The sequence below is a fragment of the Mus musculus genome, chromosome 1, assembly GCF_000001635.26.
Source record: "Mus musculus strain C57BL/6J chromosome 1, GRCm38.p6 C57BL/6J".
Lineage (NCBI taxonomy): Eukaryota > Metazoa > Chordata > Mammalia > Rodentia > Muridae > Mus > Mus musculus.
The window spans coordinates 156,803,719-156,825,820 of NC_000067.6; the positions used below are offsets into that span (position 1 = coordinate 156,803,719).

Here is a 22,102-nt window from a genome sequence, read left to right on the forward strand (position 1 = left end):
TGGTCCTTTAATCCCAGCTACTTGGGAGATCAAATAGGAGGATCTCAAATTCAAGGCCCACTTAAAAAGCCAGCCCAAGCAACTGAGATCCCGTGTTGAGGAGTCAGGGAGTATACACCTCAGTGGCAGAATGTTTGGCAAGCACACATAATGTTCAAGCTTCAATGTTCAGTCCTGGAGGCATAAAGTTGTGCCTTGGAACCTACGGGATAGTGTTTCAGCAATGAGGCCTTTGGGGGCACTGCTCACATTCAGTGGGGGAGAGAAGATCCCTCTGTCTACACTGCATGCCAAGAACACAATCCCATTCGGGGCAGAAACCTCCTCTGCAGCCACTGTCCTTATTGATTTCTCTTGAAAGGTTAAAAACCCAAACTAAACCCACAAAGCTGACTGCATTTTAAGTGTAAATACGGTAACAACAACAAAAAAAGCCCACACAATCTATACTTTTAAGTCATTTATTTCGATAGAAATATTTCAGAAAACTGTTGTTAAATTCATTTTAGGTTAGCTTATGCAAACACACTGAAGATCACACACTCACTTCTGCATATTAAAACGAAACAAAAGCAGAGAGGAGCCAAGTTGCACATCACTCAAGGAGGTCATAGTGCAAGCCAATGGTTCATCATTAAGTACCTCAAGTTAACTGGAACACACAACGAAAATGGCTTGTGGGTTGGTTTGTTTTTGTTTTGTATAGATTATTAGCTTTGGGTAATTATCCCTACAGATGTTTGAGTTCTTTCTTCCAGGTCCTTCAGTAGGCTGTCAAAGAACGAGTGTCAACAGCCAAGGTGCAGAAACACTTGAGAAACACTTCAGTGTCCCCTCAGCTACCTTAGTCACACCTGTTAAATTAGTACTTCTTGGAATCCTTTTGAGTAGTTCAGGTGACATCTTCAGGGACATGACATTTTTTACTTGGCATATAAATTTGAAATATCCTGCTGATATTTGGCATTTTCTGTCTTCTACCCTCAAGTGCTCTATGGACACCTGTAACTCTTATTTTGCAGACCAACCGTCTGAAACCCCCAAGGAACAGCTAGTCCTTCCCTTGTATCCAAAGACCTTGTGTCTGTGTGTCTGTCTATTCTCTAAGGACCCTGAAAACAGTGTTCCTACTCAGATGATGGTATCTCCTGGACTTCCAAGGTCTTAAGCAAGATGTTTCCAAACCCCGCCCTGGCTGAGTCTTCCCTCTGATTTATTATTAGTGCCGCTCCATTCCTACTACTAATAAAGATTGTTCAAGTCAGCAGTAACAAGCAGGAGAAGGGACTGCTTGTTCCTTCTGTCTCAAGTAGGAAACTGAAATAAGTTCCATTTCTGGCTCAACACACTGCCATCACAGGACTTTAGTGACATCTCAACAACTGCTTCTGTGTGCATCTTACTCCTTTCGGATTTCCCCAACAGGCCTCATCATTAAACCTAAGCTCAAAACAACACAAAATATGTATACTCAGCTCGATGGAGGTTCTTCAAAGCCAACATTAAGAGGCTGACTTGAGTGGCTCTATTTCTCACCTACCTGGACGTGAGAGCAACAGGGTGGGGGAGGCTTATCTGAAAAAGAACTAAGATCTAAGATGAGAGGCCTGCAAGCATCCAAATGTCTGTAGTCTCCTTTACGACTGCCAGATTTAGTGGGTGGAGAGAGGGACAAGCACGGCCCTCAAGTCATGGGGTTAGGTGGGCAGGTGATCCCAGTCATCCTCAATGCCCTAACACTGACCTTCAGATCGCTGAGACACTGACCCAATTTCCCCACACTATGGCTGGAGATAGGGAAAAAGAAATTGCTTTCACTGGGCTGAAGAGCTGGTGTGTACACATCTCTTCAGAAGATTCTCAAACTGAAATTTAGACACAAGCCATTTTTGAGAAGCAAATCCAAAAGGTACTTAAGTCATTTTGAAGTGGTTCATAGGCAATTTATCATCAATACTATTTAATAGCAATTCTTGTACCTCAGAGGCTTGAAGAAGCAATAAACCCCCAGCTATAAAACCAGGATGGCACTACGTTTCTAAGAAATAATATAAAAGAAAATGAATGCAAGCCCTAAAAGGAGGCTTGTCAGCCACACCCCAACCACCGCTAGCTGTCACCCCACAAGCAGCAGTGGTCCTCACTGCTGTTGCCCCGCACAGTGCAGCTCAGCATCCATTTCAAAAGGATCCAAGTCTTTCAAAAGCATTGCGGGCAGAGGATTTCTTCTGACTAAAGCCAATCTTCCAGTAAGCAATACCAGTAACTCTTGTTTGCAGGAGGTTTTGCATGATGGCTTAAAATCCAGGTAGAAAGGAATGTGCCTCAATAAACAGGAAGGGTATGTTCTCTTAAAAGGCCAATGAGTTAAATCTATTAGTACTGATTTCCAATCAATAGACTGCCTCAGTTTTAGATGTATGTAATTTACAGATTTAATCTCAGGAGAAGACTTTCTGCTGAGGTCATTGGAGAGGAAATGCAGCCAGAGACTGACGAGGCTGTGTCCATCTTTGCTCCAACCATGGAGGGGCTAAGCATGGCTCATTCCTCCGGGATAACAATGTTCTTGTTGGGCTTCTAATAAATCAAACTCTGCAAACTCTGCAGTTATGAACACTGTGACTGACTCAACGTCAGGATCAAGAGCCTGTAAGAAGGTGGCACAATAGTGGGTGGTCCTGTTGACACAGAAAAATAACTGCTACGGGAACATAGGCCTACAAAGAGGGAAAAACACAATCCCAAGGCAGATCCTTTCTGAACTGTTTACACAAATACACACTGAACGAAACCAAACAGAAGGCTGCATTCCATCAACTCTCCTGATCCTTACAGCTTAGCCAGCATATTGAAATATTCTGAAAAGCAAGCACATGGAGCCCAAAACGGTGCTTGGGGCATTATGCAGTCATTGTTACAGGTACACTTTAAAAACAGACTGCTGAAAAATAAGCCTCTCTGTTTGAATCAGTTGTTAGATGAGAGATGGCTACTACTACACACTATCATACCAGAACATACAATATCCCAGTCGGTCTGCTTGTAAAGTTTAAATTTTAATCGAGTTTCTGAAAGAGTTCTCCTTGGCTATGAGAGAAACAAATGAGCTTTACTGTCTGTGGGAAATGAGCTGGTGAGAACTAATTTACACCTGAGGGTAAGCATAACAGGATTCATTCTCCAGTAAGTAAAATACTCAAATATTTAATATAGTTTGGCAATGTTTTCTTTGCTTCAATTATAATCTGATACCATTTGGTGAATTACAGATAAAAAACAACTCACCTACTCTAATGCATCTCTCACGGTTTCTAAAATCATCCTAAAAAGCAATGACTGATCTTTAGAGCAATCTCAAGGTAGAAAAATAGTTTTACTTTCAGCCAGGAGCCATGGTGCTAATAGGGCCTGGCTGATCAAATCTGAATCCGGTTCTTCCTCTACACACCCGTAAGTGTCCAGAGCTGGGTGTACCAAATACAACGCCCATCTCAGCCCTTTCTCTTTGGCAAAACTGTGAGGCTGGCCTGTGCGAGCTGCCCATCTCCCCAGACCTGATTCACCTACATTGTAACGGCTTTAGCATATTCATGACAGAGTAGTACTACAACAGCCACGGGGCTCTCATTCACAGTATCTCAAAAACAGTATGCATACTATTTAAAACATTATTCTGGAGCAAAACAAACTAAGGAATTGCTTTAAAAAAAAAAAAAAAAAAGAGGCAAGACAAAAGTAAGACACACGGGGAAAGCCTGCGCTGTAGCCCCGCTGGCCACTGCGGATCTGTCTGCGTATACTCAACACAACACGGGTTAGCTTAGACCGTTATCTGAAAAATCATTCTCTCACGGCAATATGTGCCTTTCCCTGCTTGTCTAGGAAGTCTCAAATAAGGTATTTCTGTCACATGACGTCTTTGAATTATTCAAATTAGAAACACTCAGAAAAGGCTCTTCATTTTCTCTTGGACTAATTTCTTTTTTTTAGCTAATTACTGTAATTACTGTATAGACAGTATTTTCTAGTTAAGCTCAATGGGCTTGGTGATAAAATACTTCTGATAAAGTATACAATTCTTGAAGGACACAATGTGAGACATTTTACATGAGACCCAAAGAGCAGTTTGCTAGGAGGTGTCTGTCAGTCAAGGCCTTTGCACACGGAGCCACTGTAAAAGTGGGGACCCTCAACAGTCAAGCGTTATTTTTGGTTAAAATTCTAAGCTATGTCAAGTCCAACATTCGTTTTAAAAATTAAATGTGTTATTGCCTAGGAGAGCTCTCTCCAATGCTTGGTCAGTTACTAACAAACATGGTTTTCACACTGGGGACCGACAGTAACTTTCTGAATACAATGTTCTGGTACATTTTGTGAAGTCATACAAGAAAAGGTTTTATATTTTCAATTCCTAGAACTGCAAACTTTGCCTTTATTCTTCTTAAAATTGCTTTGTCTTACAATAAAATACATACATATACATGAAGAACCTTTTAAACAAGTATGCTTTTGAACCTCATACTGAACAAAAACAAATTCAATAAAAAATAAGTCTGGCATACTGCACATTAAACACTGCAAGGGGCAACAGCACAAGAAACACCAGGGTCTTCCCTGGGACACCCGTGGCTGGATAACCCACCTGACTTGTGAAAAGGCTACAGAAACCCGAGCGCGGGATCACCGTGCTCCTATGCGGATTTGGGCCCAACAATGAATTCATACAGAAAGTTAAACTTTAACCCTGGTGTGTTCTGGAGCCTGCTGGCACGTGAACACTCAGCCTTTGTCCCTCCTGCAGGAAATCATGTTCTCCTTCTAGCCCTCAATTCCAAACGGTAGTGTTTAAATGGATCCCTCATCCAAAGCGAGGCATGCCCTCCCTATCTATCCCAGCCTGCACCCACAGCTTCCACAGCAGGTCCCTCCCAGGTCTTGCTGTGGGAACGTGAGGCAGCCACTGGCAGAGGCTGAGCAGAACCTGCAGGGTATTTCTCACTGCACCTAAAACAGCTCCTGATGGAATCCATAAGAAATGTTTTTCCATTTTAAAGTGTATCTAAAAAAGATGGTTTCCCCTCCAAAATTAGTACAAAGTTAAAAGAAATGCAAATTAGCTACAATTTATTCCAAGCACAGCACCGCCAGAAGACGCACACACACTATTTGGTGTCGGCTCTCCTCGCACTCTGTTAAGGCAGTGGCTTCCACAGGTCAGTTCGGAGAGAAGAAGCGAAGTTCATGGCAGTTTGCTTTGCAACTCCATCGTTTTTCTCTGGGAACATCTCACTTCATTCCCTGAAATTAGTGCTTTTGGTTCTGAGCTCCGGAGGCTGGGCTGGAGCCTGGGGGCTCTTCCTGGCACGGGATGGTGCGGCTGGGGCTCTCGGCAGGTCCCGGTTCCACACGGGAACAATAGCACTCCTCTTCTGTCTCAGGCGTTTACTCAAAAGTCATCAAGTTTGTAGGAACCTGAAAAATACAAGCAGCCCACACTGATGGCTACCACTCCAGCCGACTGCTTAGCTGTTTCTACTAAGTCCCTGGATACATCTCTGTCACTGAATACCTCTGTCACAATGTCCTAAAGTGAATCATCCCTCAAATCCACTCTGCGGTGAGGGGGGATTGTGTAACTTGAAATTTAACACATAAATTGTATTATTATGTAACACATAAAATATAGTTTCCTATTAAATAATGTGTTTAACAATTTATATAAAATTTAACAAACCAAATTCAGCATTTATTTTGTCTTGTTATTTAGCCAAGCCCACATCACGCTGACCTACACATCTCTCTTGAGACAGACTCAGCTTTTAGCCCAGGCCACCCTTGAGCTTGTGAGTGCTGGGAGTTAAACATGAGCCACCACTCGGTTTAAATGTCCTTCACAGGGAATTTGTTACAAGTTGCTTTGTGTGGTTTACAACAGTGAGTCTAGCATGCCACATCACTAGAAAATCACGGTTAATACGCTTTTCCAAGTTGATGTGCCTGGACAGGAGGAAGGACACAGTTTTTGTGCCTTACAGGGGCCTAATGGGTGTTTACCAAAATAAATAAATGAATCAAAGAAATATGGCAAACCTTGTAGAACAGAATTCCATACAATTACCATCAATTTAAAAAGCTACACTGACTGTTTTATAGCAATCATGAAGGACTTTTCTATGAAAACTTCAGAAATACTAAAGAGTCAAATCTATTAGGAAAATTATCTGACACTTTCTGACTTAAAATATATGCAACAGTTTAGCACTTTGAGATTACACTGTATTTAGTTTGATTTCTTTTTTTTTTTAAATTAGGTATATTTTCCTCATTTACATTTTCAATGCTATCCCAAAGGTCACCCATACCCACCCCCCTAATCCCCTACCCACCCACTCCCCCTTTTTGGCCCTGGTGTTCCCCTGTACTGGGGCATACAAAGTTTGCAAGTCCAATGGGCCTCTCCTTGCAGTGATGGCCGACTAGGCCATCTTTTGATACATATGCAGCTAAAGACAAGAGCTCCCGGGTACTGGTTAGTTCATATTGTTGTTCTTAGTTTGATTTCTTATATGTCTGAATTAAAAGAATTACTGTGTTGGGGATGAAGCTCAGAGGCTTCAACACACTGGTCAAATGTCTTCCCATGGGGCACAATTCCAGTCTCTAAAACTCAGGACTCTCTACCTAAGGGCTACTGAGTTTCATGGAGCTACTAGCACAGGAATCCTAAGTGCTGGCAGAGCTGCTAGGTCAGTGGTCCCCTCCTCACCCATAAAGTGGCCCAGTGGCTCTCACAGGCCAGCAGACTCTCTCTGAAACCTGTTACCCTCTGGAGCTGAAGTTATAGGTAGTTGGGTCACTAGATATGGGTGATAGGACTTGAACTCTGGTCCGTACAAGAGCAGCAAGCATTCTTAGCCATGGGGCAATCTCCAGCCTGACATGCTAGCTTTTGCATGGAGAATTCTACTAGATAATCTGCCTGTACTCCAGACACAGGCATTCTAAAAACCTCTAGCTTTATCTGCACACTTGCTGTCCCCAAACTGTCCCTCCACTCACCCTGTTCTTATGCAGCTTGTTCCTTCCAACCACTCACTTCAGTATCACTCTGGGAAGGCTCAGTCACATATTTACCTACCTGTCTTTCTCTCTCTAGTTTATATTACATAGTTTTGTTTACTTATATCTTTATATCTTTCTTTCTTTCTTTTTTTTTCTTTTTTTTGAGACAGGGTTTTTCTCAGTGTAGCCCAGGCTGTCCTTGAACTCAGAAATCCACCTGCCTCTGCCTCCTGAGTGCTGGGATTAAAGGCGTGTACCACCTTATATCTTTAGTAGGTGTGCTCAGCTACTTATATCTTTCTAAAACAATCTGTCTCTTAAACACATGAATAAAAGTTTGAAGATACAGTTTCTGAAGATGAAGAGAAGGAGGAAGAGGAAGAGGAGGAAGAAGAAAAGGAGGAAGAGGAAGGGGAGGAAGAGGAGGAAAAGGAAGATGAGGAGGAGGAGGGGGAGAAGGAAGATGAAGAGGAAGAAGAAGAGGAGGAGAAAGAGGAGGAGGAGGAGGAGGAGGAGGAGGAGGAGGAGGAGGAGGAGGAAGAGGAAGATGAGGAGGAAGAGGAGGAGGAGGAGGAGGAGGAGGAGGAGGAGGAGGAGGAGGAGGAGGAGGAGGAGGAGGAGGAGGAGGAGGAGGAGGAGGAGGAGGAGGAGGAGAGTTCACCTGTTGCTTGTTACTCTGGCAGGCCGCGCTCAAGTGTTTAAACCACAGCATTGCATTCATCCTGCTGCCAGCTTGAAACTTGTATGAATTTCCTGTAATTGCCAAAAGCAAGTAAAAAATAATCAGTTTAAAGACTATAACACAATATTCCTGCCAGATATGTAAGACTGAATGAAATATGACTACAGAGCTCAGTTTCAGAATTTCCCAATGGAAATTCTTTATGCCATCTGCTCACAGGACCTAACATTTAGAAAGTCACCTTTCTACCATGCATACAGTAAACGTGATTATGGTTCCTTCTCTGTGTAGGGAGTCTACAACTCTGCTCATGCCAGCCCCGAGCCCTGCTTCTCAATGCATCCTCTAAAAGCAGTACAGAGGTTTCACCTGTTCATGATTCTATACATCTACCACTTAAATAGTCATTCCTAATTACATCAAATAGCCAGTTATATAACACCAACATTGTTAAGACATATGCCAAGTTATTACAAATGTTCATATCTTCTGGGGGGATCTCTGGGGGCTTCCGACTTGCTAAGTGCTCTACCACTGAGTTTAAAATCTCCAGCCCCAGGAAGACAGCAAGTGTTTCTCTTTTAGGAAGTTACCCTGTGTGAACCTGGCAGCTCCTGTGTCTAATCTCATTCAATGTGAGACAAGACGGGTACGTGATGAGGGTGTTTTACACGGCTCCATAAAGTAATGAGGAAGGGGTGGGGCGAGCACTGATCTGTGAGCTGCAGCGTGCTGAGCCCAGCTGTCTTCTTTTGCCACTCATCTCCTAGGATGCAGAGCCTGCACCCAGCAGTGCTCAGAGCCCTCCGAGAGGCTCCTGAAGCCTCCTCACCTGCAGAGGCTGCTGTCCTGTCTTCATGGGATGCTCATAAAGCCCCTTAGTCCTGTTCTGTTTGCTGAACTCAGGTAAGCATCGCTACTTAATCGGAATAGAGAGGTCTGCAACTGCAACTCGTCAAGGCTACAATCTACACAGTAAATACTGGTGCTTGTACGAACCATAAAAACCTGGGTACTCCGAAATAGTTCTAGGAAGTTCGCTAAGAAGATGGAAGGAAACCGAAGAGTTTGTTAATAAAACTCAATATCCCATTTTAAAAGTGCAATTTTATGATGAGTAGCCATGAGATTCTACGGGACTGAGGCTTTAATTTAGAGAGCTGGGAGTAAGGTGTTCTTACTCTGTAAGCTGATTTACAGCCAATTTGGTGCGACTTTTTTCTTGCATCTACTATACAAATTAAAATTTTAATTTAAAATTATAATACATGAAAAGCTATTTGTTGATACAAAAATCACACCTGAAGAGATGTAAATATTCAGTGGTGAAGTTAATTAAAGGTGATCTACTTCAGTAAGAGTTGCTAAGTGGACGATTTGGAACAGATGTGCAAGAATTCTCCAGATGGACTTGTACGTGGTAGCTGTCAGAAACAGCTGGCAGCTGCTGTGAAGGAAGAGGAGCAACTGCTCGGGATCTTCGGGTGGAGCCTATGAGAGCCACCACGGGTGCCGCAGGCCAGGCAGGGGAACTCTGACAAGCCCACGCTCCAATTCTTCTCACCCACTTCCCAGACTCCTATGGTCAGTCCTAACGAATGTTTCTATATATTGTATGTAAGGTATTTTATTTTAGAATTGGATTTGAGCTAAGCAAGCAATAAAGTCACAATAAAAGTTATGGAAGGGCAATGGTAATTTTCAGAACTTGAGAATGATGTTACTGCTGGGTACAGATGACGAGGCACACTGCATTTACACCTGGTGAGCATTTGTCCAAAGTATGACATCCAGACTCCATGATCTGGACTACTTGGGCTTTTAATTCAAGCTTAAAACACAATATGGAATAAAAGTCCTCCCAATAGATACAAGTCCTCAAATACTTCTCTGTTGATAATACAGCAGAAGCCGGATCAGGATCCGGAGTTAGGGTCTGCAGTACTTGACCCCAGTCTGTCTAACCGTTCACCTTTCTCGGAGTCAGTCAGCAGAAAGAGGTCTGGATGCTCTGGGTCGTCAGCCATCATCACCATCCAGCCCACCACAGACACATTCTTATTTGACGTTGATTTGAACTGAGATGAGAGGAGCAGAGAAAACAGAGAGGACCAGTGACTTTTATGTCCAGTTCTCAGTCAAAGTTAAAAGTGTCAGGGAGCTTATCTCAGTGTGTCCACACGAGATAAGCTGTGTGACTGGACGCTGGCTCAGGTCAGCTCCGCATGCCCTCTTAGGCAGCCACTCTACATTCCCGACAGGCATGCTGGGAATCTGCTGTTCCCAAACACCTGTGTGCCTTTAGCCTGAATATTTCATGTGCCCGCAAGGCTATCAGACAATTCCTACTTGCATTTTGCAAAAGCAAGATAGATTTAAAAAAAAAAAAAAAGGTAGGTGCTTTAGGAATGCTGGTTATTTTTATAGTTAACTATTCTTTCTCTTGAGAAAGGGGAGCTAAGAAGGGTAGAAAATGAGGTTAACCTCAGTAACAGAAACGAAAAGTGAATGTTTAAGTAGCAGCAACTCAATCCTAGCAGCAGCTAAAACAGACAAACCCGCCAGAAGTCACAGTACACAGCAGAACAATGAACAACACTTCTACCGTGACATTACTAGTGGAGTGTGCTTTGGTTTAGTGAAGAACTTTTATTAATTAGAATAAGAACAAGCAAAAGACCTGCACAGGCATTAAGTAGAAGCAAAAACACAAGAAGGGTGAAGCTCACTAAATAACCAACAGCACAGAATAAAGCTAGGCTTTATGCTACGGGCAGCAAAAACCAAAGGGAGCCAGCTTCATCATTTCTAGTGAGCAGGAACCGGGGTTTGCCCTTTATGGAAAAGCTTGGTATTTGCACTCCTCAGGATATACCCACAGAATCTGGACATAAAAACCCACAGCTTAAGGAATGCAGGAATTATGATAAGCTCATAGAATACAAGCCTATCCAACTGTGAAAAAAAATAAATAACAACTGCAGGCACCAACAGTGACTGTCAGTTCTTAGGAGTGCACGTGCACAAGTGCGGGCACTCACACACGTGGCTGGCTGGCTGTGGCGCTGCTCACCTTTAATCCCTGCCTAGTTTATAGGAGTTTTAGGTCAGCCAAACTGGCATAGTGAGACCCTGTCTTCAAAAAGGGAGAGTGCACAGGTGCACATGTGACATGCAACCCGAGGTGAAGGAAAGCAGAGCGCTGACTACAAAGGACTGCAAGATGACGCAGGCGAGGGAAGGTGCTACATCTTATTTGGGAAGGATGTAAGCATGTCTGCTCACTATCTTTTACAGCTAAAATTACTAGAAAGGAATGACTATAGTACCACAGTAATGTTAATGGCACAAAAAAAAAAAAAAAAAAAGAAAAGAAAAAGAAAACCAGGAAGCTATAAAACTGACAATGAAAATACATTAGGATAGCACACTTGACAGCTGATAACTTTTTAAAAATACATTTTTTATTAGATATTTTCTTCATTTACATTTCAAATGTTATCCCCAAAGCCCCCTTTACCCTCCCCCCACCCTGCTCCCCAACCCACCCACTCCCGCTTCCTGGCCCTGGCATTCCCCTGTATTGGGGCATATGATCTTAGCAAGCCAAGGGCCTCTCCTCCCATTGATGGCCGACTAGGCCATCCTCTGACAGCTCATGGGCTTCTTAACCTCTGCTGCATGTCTACCCTGTCATGCAGTGTAGGCCCATGGTACAGAGGGAGTATGCTGAACCCTTAGGTCTGGAGTCAGTCATGTGTGGGGAGGGATGCCTCTCCCCAACTCCATCCTATGCTTGCAAACAGGGCCTCTTTGTGCTGATACAGTTTCATGCTAACTGGATCTATTTTTACTGTGATGTGTGGTTTTTTTAAAGCTGATCAATAACTTTCCTTGCTGTGGTAGTTTGAATGAAAACGACCCCATAGGCACACAGGAACTTGCACCGTTAGGAGGTGGGTCTTTGTTGGAGGAAGTGCATTACTGGGGGCGGGCTTTGAGGTCTCACATGCTCAAGCCAGGCCTAGTGTTTCTCTCTTTTGTTGCCCATGGATCCAGATGCAGCTACCTTTCCAGCGCCATGCCTACCTCTGTGTCACCGTGCTTCCTGCCATTCAGATAACAGACTAAACCTCTCAAGTCTAAGCCAACCCCAACTAAATGGTTTCCTTTATAAGAGTTGACATGGTCATGATGTCTCTTCCAAGCAATTAAAACCCTAAGACAATTACTGTTCATTATTTTATGTATTCTCAGATTTCTGCTATTGTAAACATTATAGAAATATTCTTCTACCAACATCTCTGTTCACTTGTTCAAAGACCACAAGTTTTCCTTAGATGAGGAACTTCGATATTCAGGAAAGTACCAATGAGGCCTGCCTGCTTAACACATGCGCGCGCACACACACACACACACACACACACACACACACGCACGCATGCAGGCACACACACGCAACCTTACTTCACAGCTGATGCAGGCTTAGTCTTTCCATTCTTCCCAGTGAGCAAGCATGTAATTAAGGTGGTTGGTTAGTTAGTGCATTTTACCTTCTGGTCACTTTCCTGCTCTACTCTCCTGGTTTATTCTTACTTTATAAAAATACTTTTCTTTTTTACACATTTCAAATTTTAACCAATCAAATAACATTTGTTGAATCATTATCATGTATTGATTTAAACATACCTTAATTTTTTTTGCAATGATTACACTTTACCTAAATCTTTTAATATCAGTATGTTTTCATTTTTAAATTTCAAAAAATAGCAATATAACAAAATAGTGCCCAATATAGGCATATGGCCGTCAAGTATCTTTCCTCTTGCCTTCATTTTTGAGACTAGGTCTCATAAGTAGCCCAAGTTAGCCTTGAACTCATGGTAATCTTTTCAGTCCCTCCCTAAGGTCCCAGTATGAGTCCTAAGTGGTCACCTCTAAACACATGCAAATAAGAGCAACACTAACTGGATTTGGCAGGTTGCATACCAAGCGTAGGGTATATATGTGTGTATATACAAAAGAAAATAATGTCATACAAGAGATACAAGAGGAGTTGGGCAGAAATAATTCACATAAATGTACTTGTGCATGAAATTCTCAAATAAAAAACAGTGGGAAAGGTGACTTCTGGGGGAAGAATGAGGGCTGGGCTAGGGGCCTGGGGAGAGATGGGGAGGATAATCAACAAAACAAAATTTCTGTTTGAAATACCACAATAAAAGCTAACACTTGGTATACTATAAAACGTAATCATTCTATAAGTAAAGGCTATGTGCAGAGAGAGAGCACCAAGAACTTCTAAAGGAAAAGGGAAGATAGGAAGCAGAGTGCAGTGCCTGCTCGCTCGCTCGCTCGCCTCCTCACTCTGCCATCTCTCAGGCCTGAGACAGAGTCTCCCTAAGTAGTCCCGGAACTCACTAGTGTGGCCTCAGACTCACAGAAGTCATAATTCCTCTGCCTTTGAGAGCTAGGATTAAAGGCATGCCCAGGTGAGAAGAGAATTTCAGGTATTGTTTTCATTTCCATTTTACATAACAGGAACTGAGGCTGTGAGGCAAAGGTTTTGAGCCATGTTCTGACCCAAACTCATGGCTGAGAAAGGTCTGATGCCTTGATAGCTATTTGTAAGCTGCCATTTTCACACTTGCAATGAAAAAACAGTGTTCAAAAAACTTGAGAACACACAAGCGACCCCAAGACATTGTAGTGTGGCCCCTTACATACATTCGAGAATGACCCCTTATACACATTCCAGAATGATCCCTTACACACTGTCATGGTTTGTATATGCTTGGCCCAGGGAGTGGCACTATTAGGAGGTGTGGCCTTGTTGGAGTAGGTGCATCACTGTGAGTGTGGGCTTTAAAACCCTGATCATAGCTGCCTGAAAGCCAGTCTTCTCCTCGTTGCCTTCAGAACAAGATGTAGAACTCTCAGCTCCTCCTGCACCATGCCTGCCTGGATAGTGCCATGCTCCCACCTTGATGATAATGGATTGAACCTCTGAACCTATAAGCCAGTCCCAATTAAATGTCGTCCCTTGTAAGAGTTGCCTTGGTCATGGCGTCTGTTCACAGCAGTAAAACCCTAAGACAAACATTCCAGAGTGGCCCCTTATACACATTTCCAACTCCAATACTGCACACCAGGAGGAAGCATGAGAGTTGGTGGGTGAGAAACATGGTCCCATGTCCTACTAGGGAGGGGTGTTTTCTTTACAACCAGGAAGAGGTTGTGAAACAAAGCTAAGGATTTTGAGGAGGAATACTCACATGCTTTCTTTCTGTAGCCTTCAGAGATTTGGCGGCATAGTAAAAAAGCTGTGTTCCACACAAGGCTGCCCAATACTTTGTCCAAGATGCTACCTGTGGAGGATAAACACACGGGTAACTACTGAAAGGGCTTGGCTTCCCCTTCTTTGTGATAGCACTCTACTCTAATTTCAGCTATTGGAGTTGCAAGTTCAGAGGCAGGTTACAGCACTTCTGATATCTGCATCTTAGATACCCCCCATCATGTTCAGTGAACATACGTTAGTGTGGATCCAGTAATTCTTCAAGAATCCTGTAACTTTTAGGGAGACAGTAAAGTGCTTGCTTGGTGTGCATGCACAGGGCCTGGGTTCAGAACCCCAGCATGTAAAAGCTGGGTGTAGTAGCTGGGTGTATCTGGGGCATACACAGACAACAGATTCCTGGCCATCCAGTGATCTTGTGGTTCAGTGAGACCCTGTCTCAAAAAATAAGGGGGTAGTGATGAAGAAGACCCTGAAACTGGCCAACTGCGTGCAGAATTGTGCATTTATATGCACATGAGTACACACATGCACGAACTCATGGATATGTACATAGACACAGACACATCAGATCAGTACTCAATATTACTCTGTGGTGCCATCACCTTCTAGCCCCAATCCCATGTCATTTCTCCACTCTTCCCAGCTGGTCTACACCCCACAGGCAGGCACTCCATCTAGTCTCTCACACCTTCACCCCATGCCCTCGTCTTCTCCTGATGAAATTGGGACCTCTAGTTGTATCTGGTTTCTTGGCACCATATTATAGGAGCAGAGTATCACAGGAGGAAGCCCAGTTGTGCCACTGGTAAGAGTGACTAAAGTTTACCAATCTCTTAGTATTTTTTTCTTTATTTTTTACTCCATTAAAACACTGTACTCTTTCTCTATAGACAACGATTACATACCCACTCCTCAAAGTTTTATTATATTCTTCTATCACGTCGCTCTATAACTCCTGTACAAAACAAAGTCTGGCTTTAAAAACAAAAAGCTCATGGTTTCCAGCACACACCCTGCCTCACCAACACCACAGCAGCAGTCTTTTCTCTTGCTACGAGAATCTCATCAATGCTGATCTATTAAAGACAAACTCAATGTTTTTTTTTTTTTCCTTCTTTTTCTTTGTTTTCTTTTGAGACAGGGTTTTTCTGTGTAGCCCTGGCTGTCCTGGAACTCACTCTGTAGGTAGACCAGGCTGGGCTTGAACTCGGAGATTCTCCTGCTTCTGCCTCCCAAGTGCTGGGATTAAAGGCGTGGGCCACCACTGCTCAACAGTAGCAAACCTAATGTTAATTTTAAGGTGTAAACCTAATGCCATTCATGTTTTATTCAAAGAGGATTGCTGAGGTAGAAACAGCTTCTGGTTCTCACCTCAGCTAACTCTTCATCTACCAGTCATTTGTGGTAAAGAGACAAACTTCCCTTAGTCTACCCTGGTGCTGAGAAAGCCAAACTTTCTCTCTGTACTAAAGGCTCCTCCCATGAACTTTCTGTCTCTAGTATGATTATTGTTTGGAGAACATTTAGAATTGGGATTCTGTTTTACATGACAAAATACTGCATTACAAAGTTTAAATGAACTGATGGAACAAAATTGGTCAATTTCCATTTCTCAGCATGTACACAGCACCACCTGCCAAAACTACAACAAAGGCCAAGTCCAAAGTCCATACACAGGTCTGGGAACCTTGCCTTCTGGCTTCTGTAGTTACACTTCAAGCTAACTTGTTATCTGAAGGTATGCCAACCCAGAACATAGTTTTTATGGTTAGAAGCTCACCCTGAGAAAGATTCAGGGCTATACTGGGAACCCAAACACCCAGTGCAGTTTCCGGCCAGCTAACAGAAACTTTCTACTGGCTGAAGCTCATGTCCGAGCACTCTTCTTTGTGAACACCCAAATCAACAACCAGGTACACTTCCTGCCTGTGTGCTCACCCTCCTGATGAACAGAGTTTTCCCTGTCCAGGATTTACATTAAAAACAAACAAAGAAAGAAACATAGTAAGGAAATGTATGGGTTAATGACTAAGAGGTGAGCCTTACTGTGGGTTTCTTGCCTTCTTTTAGCAAGGTTTTCCTCCGGAGCACACCTTGAATAGTAACAGCTCCGGGGTACAGATGCACCGCCAAATCTTCCGACTCCGCAGAGCTGTAACAATGAGACGAAGCAAAGTGGCTAAGAGTGTGTCTGCGGTGGTCACTGAGAGGGTTCATAAACAATCCAATTATTCTTATGTTGAAAACTCTGAGACTTTATTGAGAGATGGTAAGATACGGAGGATCTTACAGACTTACTGATTTTAAAGTTTTAAGCTGTCGTAAAGGTTAATTAGGAAGTTATTAAGGCCAGCAGATGTTTAAATACACATTCATCACATATTTCAAAAAGTAGACTTTAGAAAGAAAGCAGCAATTTACTTTAACTAAAATTAGTTAAGATTTCCAGGTAATTTTTTAACATGCCACAGTACATCACTGTGGTAAACCATCACAAACAGTTGGCAAGGAGACAACGATTTTGTTACAAGTATTTAAGTATACAAAACAGAGAAATACAAATAACAAACAAACAAAAACAATAAACAACCAACAAACACTCCACCCCACTCCCTAAAAAAAAAACAAAAAAAACAAAACAACCCCAAAAAACTCACACTTCCTTTTAAAGTATTTAAATAAAAGTAACTGTGTCAGTCACGGGCTTTTAGAAACTGGCTTTCTGGGTAAGAAGTTTTAGTGACATTTGGAAGCCTAACAGAGAGCTCTGTAACACAGAAACCTAACACTTCAATTCCCTTTTCATATGCGTTCATTTTAATGTCTTCCCTCAGTTGAGTTTAGAACCTATGTTTAAGATAGAATGACTTAAATGCCAGTCTCTGGTGATGTGTTATGAGATGTACAGCTCTTAAAACAGCCAAGAATATAGAAGCTCAATTTTCTTTATGATTATTTAGGTGTCTTCAAAGTGACAACCTAGAGATTTCATGCTCCAGCTGTTTGTATGGAGGGGACACACGGGATGAGACACCATCAAACTGACAGGGTTTGCCTCTCGTTGCTCTGAGGTGACTTCCTGTTACTCGAGTTCCCGCCCCCCTGCATCTACCATCTTTAGGTGCTCCTACAGTTAGAAGAGTTCAGAGAGGCCCAGCTAAGTAGAGAACTCAATAAAAATTACTTAATGAAAGAAGATGTTTCTAAATCCAGGCTCTATGGTCTATCCAAGGAAAAGAAAAAGCTTACCTTGAAAGGACAAACTGATATAAACTTACTAGAAAAATAAATGGTCTGATTGCAACGTAAGAAAAATAAATTGATTTTTGTATAGCTCAGCCATAATTAGCAGCACTAGAAAGTGTGTCATTAAAGGTCTAATAGCGTTTTTAAAGTGTGACATAAAGATGCAATTTTTAATAATTAGCCTTGTGATTGAGAAAGAATACTTCAAATTTAAACTGCATTAAATCTTTGAAAGAAAATTTTCATGGGCAATTTGTTTAGTTTTAAAACCAATTAGCTGAGGAAGAAGAGAAAAAAATGTCAGACCACACCCATATGAGCCAGCCACCAACACCAGAAGGGAGTTCTATGGCCCCTGATGCAGGGGATTGTACCTGCTGGCCTTCGTGTGGCTTCGATAGCCATTTCGCGGCACTCTTGTCACCGGGCCGAGAGAATGGTATAATCTGTTCCTGTTGGATTCCATTATAAATTGTATATATTACTCATATTTTTATTCATAGGATCATCATCAATACCTAGAATAGTATTCCAGTTTCCTATGTAATCTAGCTTTCTATAGTAATCCTTAAAAGGGGTAAGATATGGTTCGTTTTTAAAACATTCAACACATTTAAATTTTTTCTATTGACTCTAGAAACACAGGTCTAAAGTACATGCTATCGTATACAGTAACACATGCACTCACTGTCATACATCTGTCAAAAGGTTAAGAACTATTTATGGCCAAATAGTATGGAAACCTGAAAAGATGCTCCAAAGCCCCTTTGCTCTTCTTAGATTCCAGTTTAAATATGGTATATGGGCATATATAAATTTTATTGTATGTCCCTCTGAAGACACCTAAAAGTAATGTGGCTTATAAACTTAAAAAAAAAAAATGAGAAAATCTACTATAACTCAAAGTAAACTAGTAGAGATAAACTAGGGAGCAAATACTCATAGTTTGTAATTTCCTATCAGCTCACAAAGGCAATAAATGATAAGGACAGTAGGAACCCATGTTCATCCCAGATCATGTTGTACTTGATGCAGGAAATATACCCAGAAACAATGGTGTTTGTTTGGGAAAGTTGGGAAAGTCAAAAGGATGTGATATATGATACCCGAAGTAAAAACCTACTGTGGTATTTGGTATGTCTCTAGGAACACTGTGGTTAGAATACAGAGGCTGAGGCTATGGCTCCTGATACAGCATTTGCTACATGCCTAAGGCCCCAGGCTTGATGCAGGGAACTTGGTGTGTGTGTGTGACAGTACTATTATTTCAAGTGTAAATTTTTCTGGGCTATATTTTTTTTAGCTGTTTAAAAAATGTCTGAAGAGCCACTGCTTTGAATTTGGCACAAGTACAGACATGTTAATGGCAATTGTATGTAAAACAAACTTTTATACAAGAAAATCACTATTTTGAGTTATGAAAGACCTTATAAACTGCCTTCCTAGGTAACCTGCTGAGATGAGAACACACTAACACAGTGGTAGACTGGGTTATGTATTTACAGTTTGAGCAACCTAAGAAACAATACTGTTAACCTAAAAATGACAATATACACCTTAACCAAGACTGATGTTACGCCTTTTCCCGAGGGAAAGACACTCTTTACAAATTCAAAGAGCAAACTCAATGTAACTTTTATGTTCTCTGTTTCAGGTAAACTCAAAAGAATGAAAGTGGGAGCTGAAGAGATGGCTCAGCATCGAGTACTGTCCATTCTTGCAGAGGGCCTGGGTTCAATTCCCAGCACCCACACAGTGGCACACAACCATCTGCCATTCCACTTCTAGGTGATCTGATGCCCTCTTTTGACCTCTGTGGGTACCAGGCATGAAATGGTACAGATATACATAAAGGCAAAAGCACTTATACACACAAAATAAAAATAAAACTTAAAAAAAAAAAATAAGAAAGAATGAAAATAAAACTCCAGAAGAGAATACATAAAATCAAGTTGTTACAAATTCCCCAATGGTGATAACAAAATAGGACACTCGGTATATAAAAGATCAAAAAGTAGAGTGTTTAAGTGAAATTGTCATACTCCTGAGAAATCTTTAAAGAGGAAGTTTCCAATAAGTAGCCTGAAATTAAGACGACTTAAATATAATTTCAAATGTTCCTTTTAAAAATGAGTGATACGAAGTTTTCATAGAACATAAATATTTAATCTAAGCAATGATCTTAGGGCTCAGTAGAAGGCCCTAGGTCCACTCCTTAGTATTGCATAAAAAACAGCAACTCCCCACTGCACTCACTGCTTACAAGTTCAGGTCTTGGTTTACATGTAAAAATGGGACAATTCTTTCTGTCAAGTCAAATGTCTTGAGCCCAAGCATACTGAAGTAATGACATAAGATTTCGAATGGGCGTTTAGCAAACACCTATGTGAATACCTTTTCATTAGTCTCAGGGAGGTCTTCTGTTTAATGAGCACTGGAGAGCACCGTCTCCACACAGATGACATAGTTTATAGCTTTAAGGGGAGGAGAAGGCAGCATGGCCTTACAGCAGGTCTGTGCAAAGCACTACACATACACAGATCTTTATGTCAAACATCCATCTTTACTTGTAATTTTAAGTTAGCTGTCATTCTGTCCTTAGGAAAGCAACAAAGTGATAAATAAATGTCTTACCATTAAATTACCCAGACCTAAGGAAATAATCTCATTTTGGAATATAGAAGTTAATTATGGTTATTTTAAACTTTTTATTAGAAATTCATTATTAAAAGTCTATATTATAATTTCAAAAATTCAAACCCTATGTAAAAACACCAAATAAACATACATAACGATCACCAATAGCCATTCTCATGTACAATTCCAGATTTAAATGTCTATTTGTCATTTTTTCTGACCAGTAAAAAACTTAAGTCGCTTAGTGATATGTAACATGTATCTCTTCAAATTCAAATTCATACATTCCTTAAGACAGACCAAGTAAGTTTGAAACAGTTTTAGTAAATCATTTCTCTTACCTTTCAAAAGCCGGCCATGAGGTCTCTTCGCTTAGTTCAGAACCATCACTGCTCCCTAAAACCAAAGTTGTTATATTATTGTTACAGAAGTGATTTTTCCATAAATAAAATTATATTTCAAAAATAAAATTTCTGGTGGTAGCTATTAATAATATGTTAATGCTGCTAATAATCCTAGTACTCAGAGGGGGAGACATGAAGGTTGCAAATTCAAAGATGGCTTGGTTCAAGTAATATTTGACCCTGTCTGAAAACAAAAACAAACAGCAACAACCAATACAAGGGCTGGAGATGTAGCTTAATGGAAGAGAACTGGTCTACCCCTGAATCAGACGCTCAAAACCACAAAACCAAAAGTCTTCTACCATCAAAGTGTGCAGAGAGAGAAAAGGCCTTTTCTTACTAAGTTTGCTGTAACTGAAATTGAGAGAGGTTCACGGCATATGAATTTCTTGTTTTGAGACCAGTATACCATGATGAGGATAAACAGCCTAATGAAATTTGAAATGGCGTTCCCCAGGGCATGGCATCACCTGAGAAATCTTTAAAGAGGAAGTTTCCAATAAGTAGCCTGAAATTGAGACGACTTAAATATAATTTCAAATGTTCCTTTTAAAAATGAGTGATACGAAGTTTTCATAGAACAAAAATATTTAATCTAAGCAATGATCTTAGGGCTCAGTAGAATTACCACAGAGTTCCCAGCAGGACACAGCTTGACTGAAAGACTTCCCGAAGTAAGTACAATGTATTATCTGATTACTTAAGTTAGACTAAGTGCCTCAAGCTGGAGGCCATCTCTTCAGGTTTCTGCCTTTGAATTTATTTTCTTACTTCTCCTAAGGCTATCATGTGGGCAAACAGTAAACGATTATTGTGTCTTAACTTCATATTGAGACTATCACATATAAGTAATTTTCCTCTCAAGACTTCTTTTTCAGTGGTGGGATTCAAACCCAGAGGCTTGGGCATCTTAGACAAGTCTCATGAGCAGAAATGATGCCACCCTACCCATTTACCGGTGTGAACGGGGACTGTAAGCATCCATGGGGCATATTCAGACCTCATAAAAGGACTTAACAGAGACAGGAGATCAAGGAGGGGCAGCACCTGCAGCCTGATTTCACAGAGGTCATAGCCCTCTGATGGTGCCAGCTCCAACCAACTACCTGACCATTGGTGTGTGCCTCAGGGGACAGACAGGAAGAGAAGTCCTGACTCTCTGTGTCAGCTCACCTCTGTTGAGGTGACTTACTCAAATTATTGTCTGTCTGTCTCCCTGCTTGTCTGTCTGGATGTACTGACCATGTCTCTGTTCGTTCCTTCATCTGAATTTGGTCCCGCCTCTGTTCTCTGTCCCTGCACTCAGCTCTACAGCTCAAGTCCGATCCTGTAGCCCCTCACACAGACCTCCTGCCCGTTTGTTATCTCATTTCCGGTTTCCCAGCTGAGGCTCCCTGCCTACTTGATCCTCTGTAGCCATTCCACAACCTGCCTGTGTCACATGTAATATCTGACGTTGAGCTAATATCAATTAAGACTGGAATAAGAGACCCTGTGTTTGTTTTGGCAAGTAGCAATATCTGACAAATTGCTGCCATGAAATTGTGGTACTTGTGAAACCAATGTTCAATAAATCCTGATTCCACGGAGATTCATAAATGTTTCATCTACATTTCTGACAAGACACATTCACAACAAAAGTAAAAACTACAGCTAAATTAGAATATAATTTTAATGCACAGAGGGAAAAGCGAAATATGTATACAAAATCTTTTTTCTTAAGTAGCACACTATATTCCATTGGAATAACAAACTTTTTTTTGTTGT

At 41.5% G+C, this 22,102-nt stretch overlaps 1 protein-coding gene across 23 annotated transcripts in view; it reads right to left on the reverse strand.

Annotated features, from left to right (window-relative positions):
• Positions 1-447: 447 nt before the first annotated feature.
• Ralgps2 (Ral GEF with PH domain and SH3 binding motif 2) overlaps positions 448-22,102 on the reverse strand; it is a 135,685-nt gene continuing 114,030 nt past the window's right edge. For 8 of the 23 annotated variants that reach the window (XM_030243663.1, NM_023884.4, NM_001159968.1 and 5 more), the window contains 7 exons: positions 20,273-20,327; positions 17,669-17,746; positions 16,095-16,200; positions 14,023-14,115; positions 9,720-9,825; positions 7,727-7,818; positions 448-5,475 (listed from right to left, as the gene is read on the reverse strand). In XM_030243663.1, coding sequence (XP_030099523.1) covers positions 5,446-5,475; positions 7,727-7,818; positions 9,720-9,825; positions 14,023-14,115; positions 16,095-16,200; positions 17,669-17,746; positions 20,273-20,327 — 560 coding nt within the window. In that variant the 3' untranslated portion in view covers positions 448-5,445. The remainder of the gene's footprint in view (positions 5,476-7,726; positions 7,819-9,719; positions 9,826-14,022; positions 14,116-16,094; positions 16,201-17,668; positions 17,747-20,272; positions 20,328-22,102) is intronic. The other 15 variants (NM_001159967.1, NM_001357391.1, XM_030243657.1 and 12 more) reach the window with 5 other exon arrangements.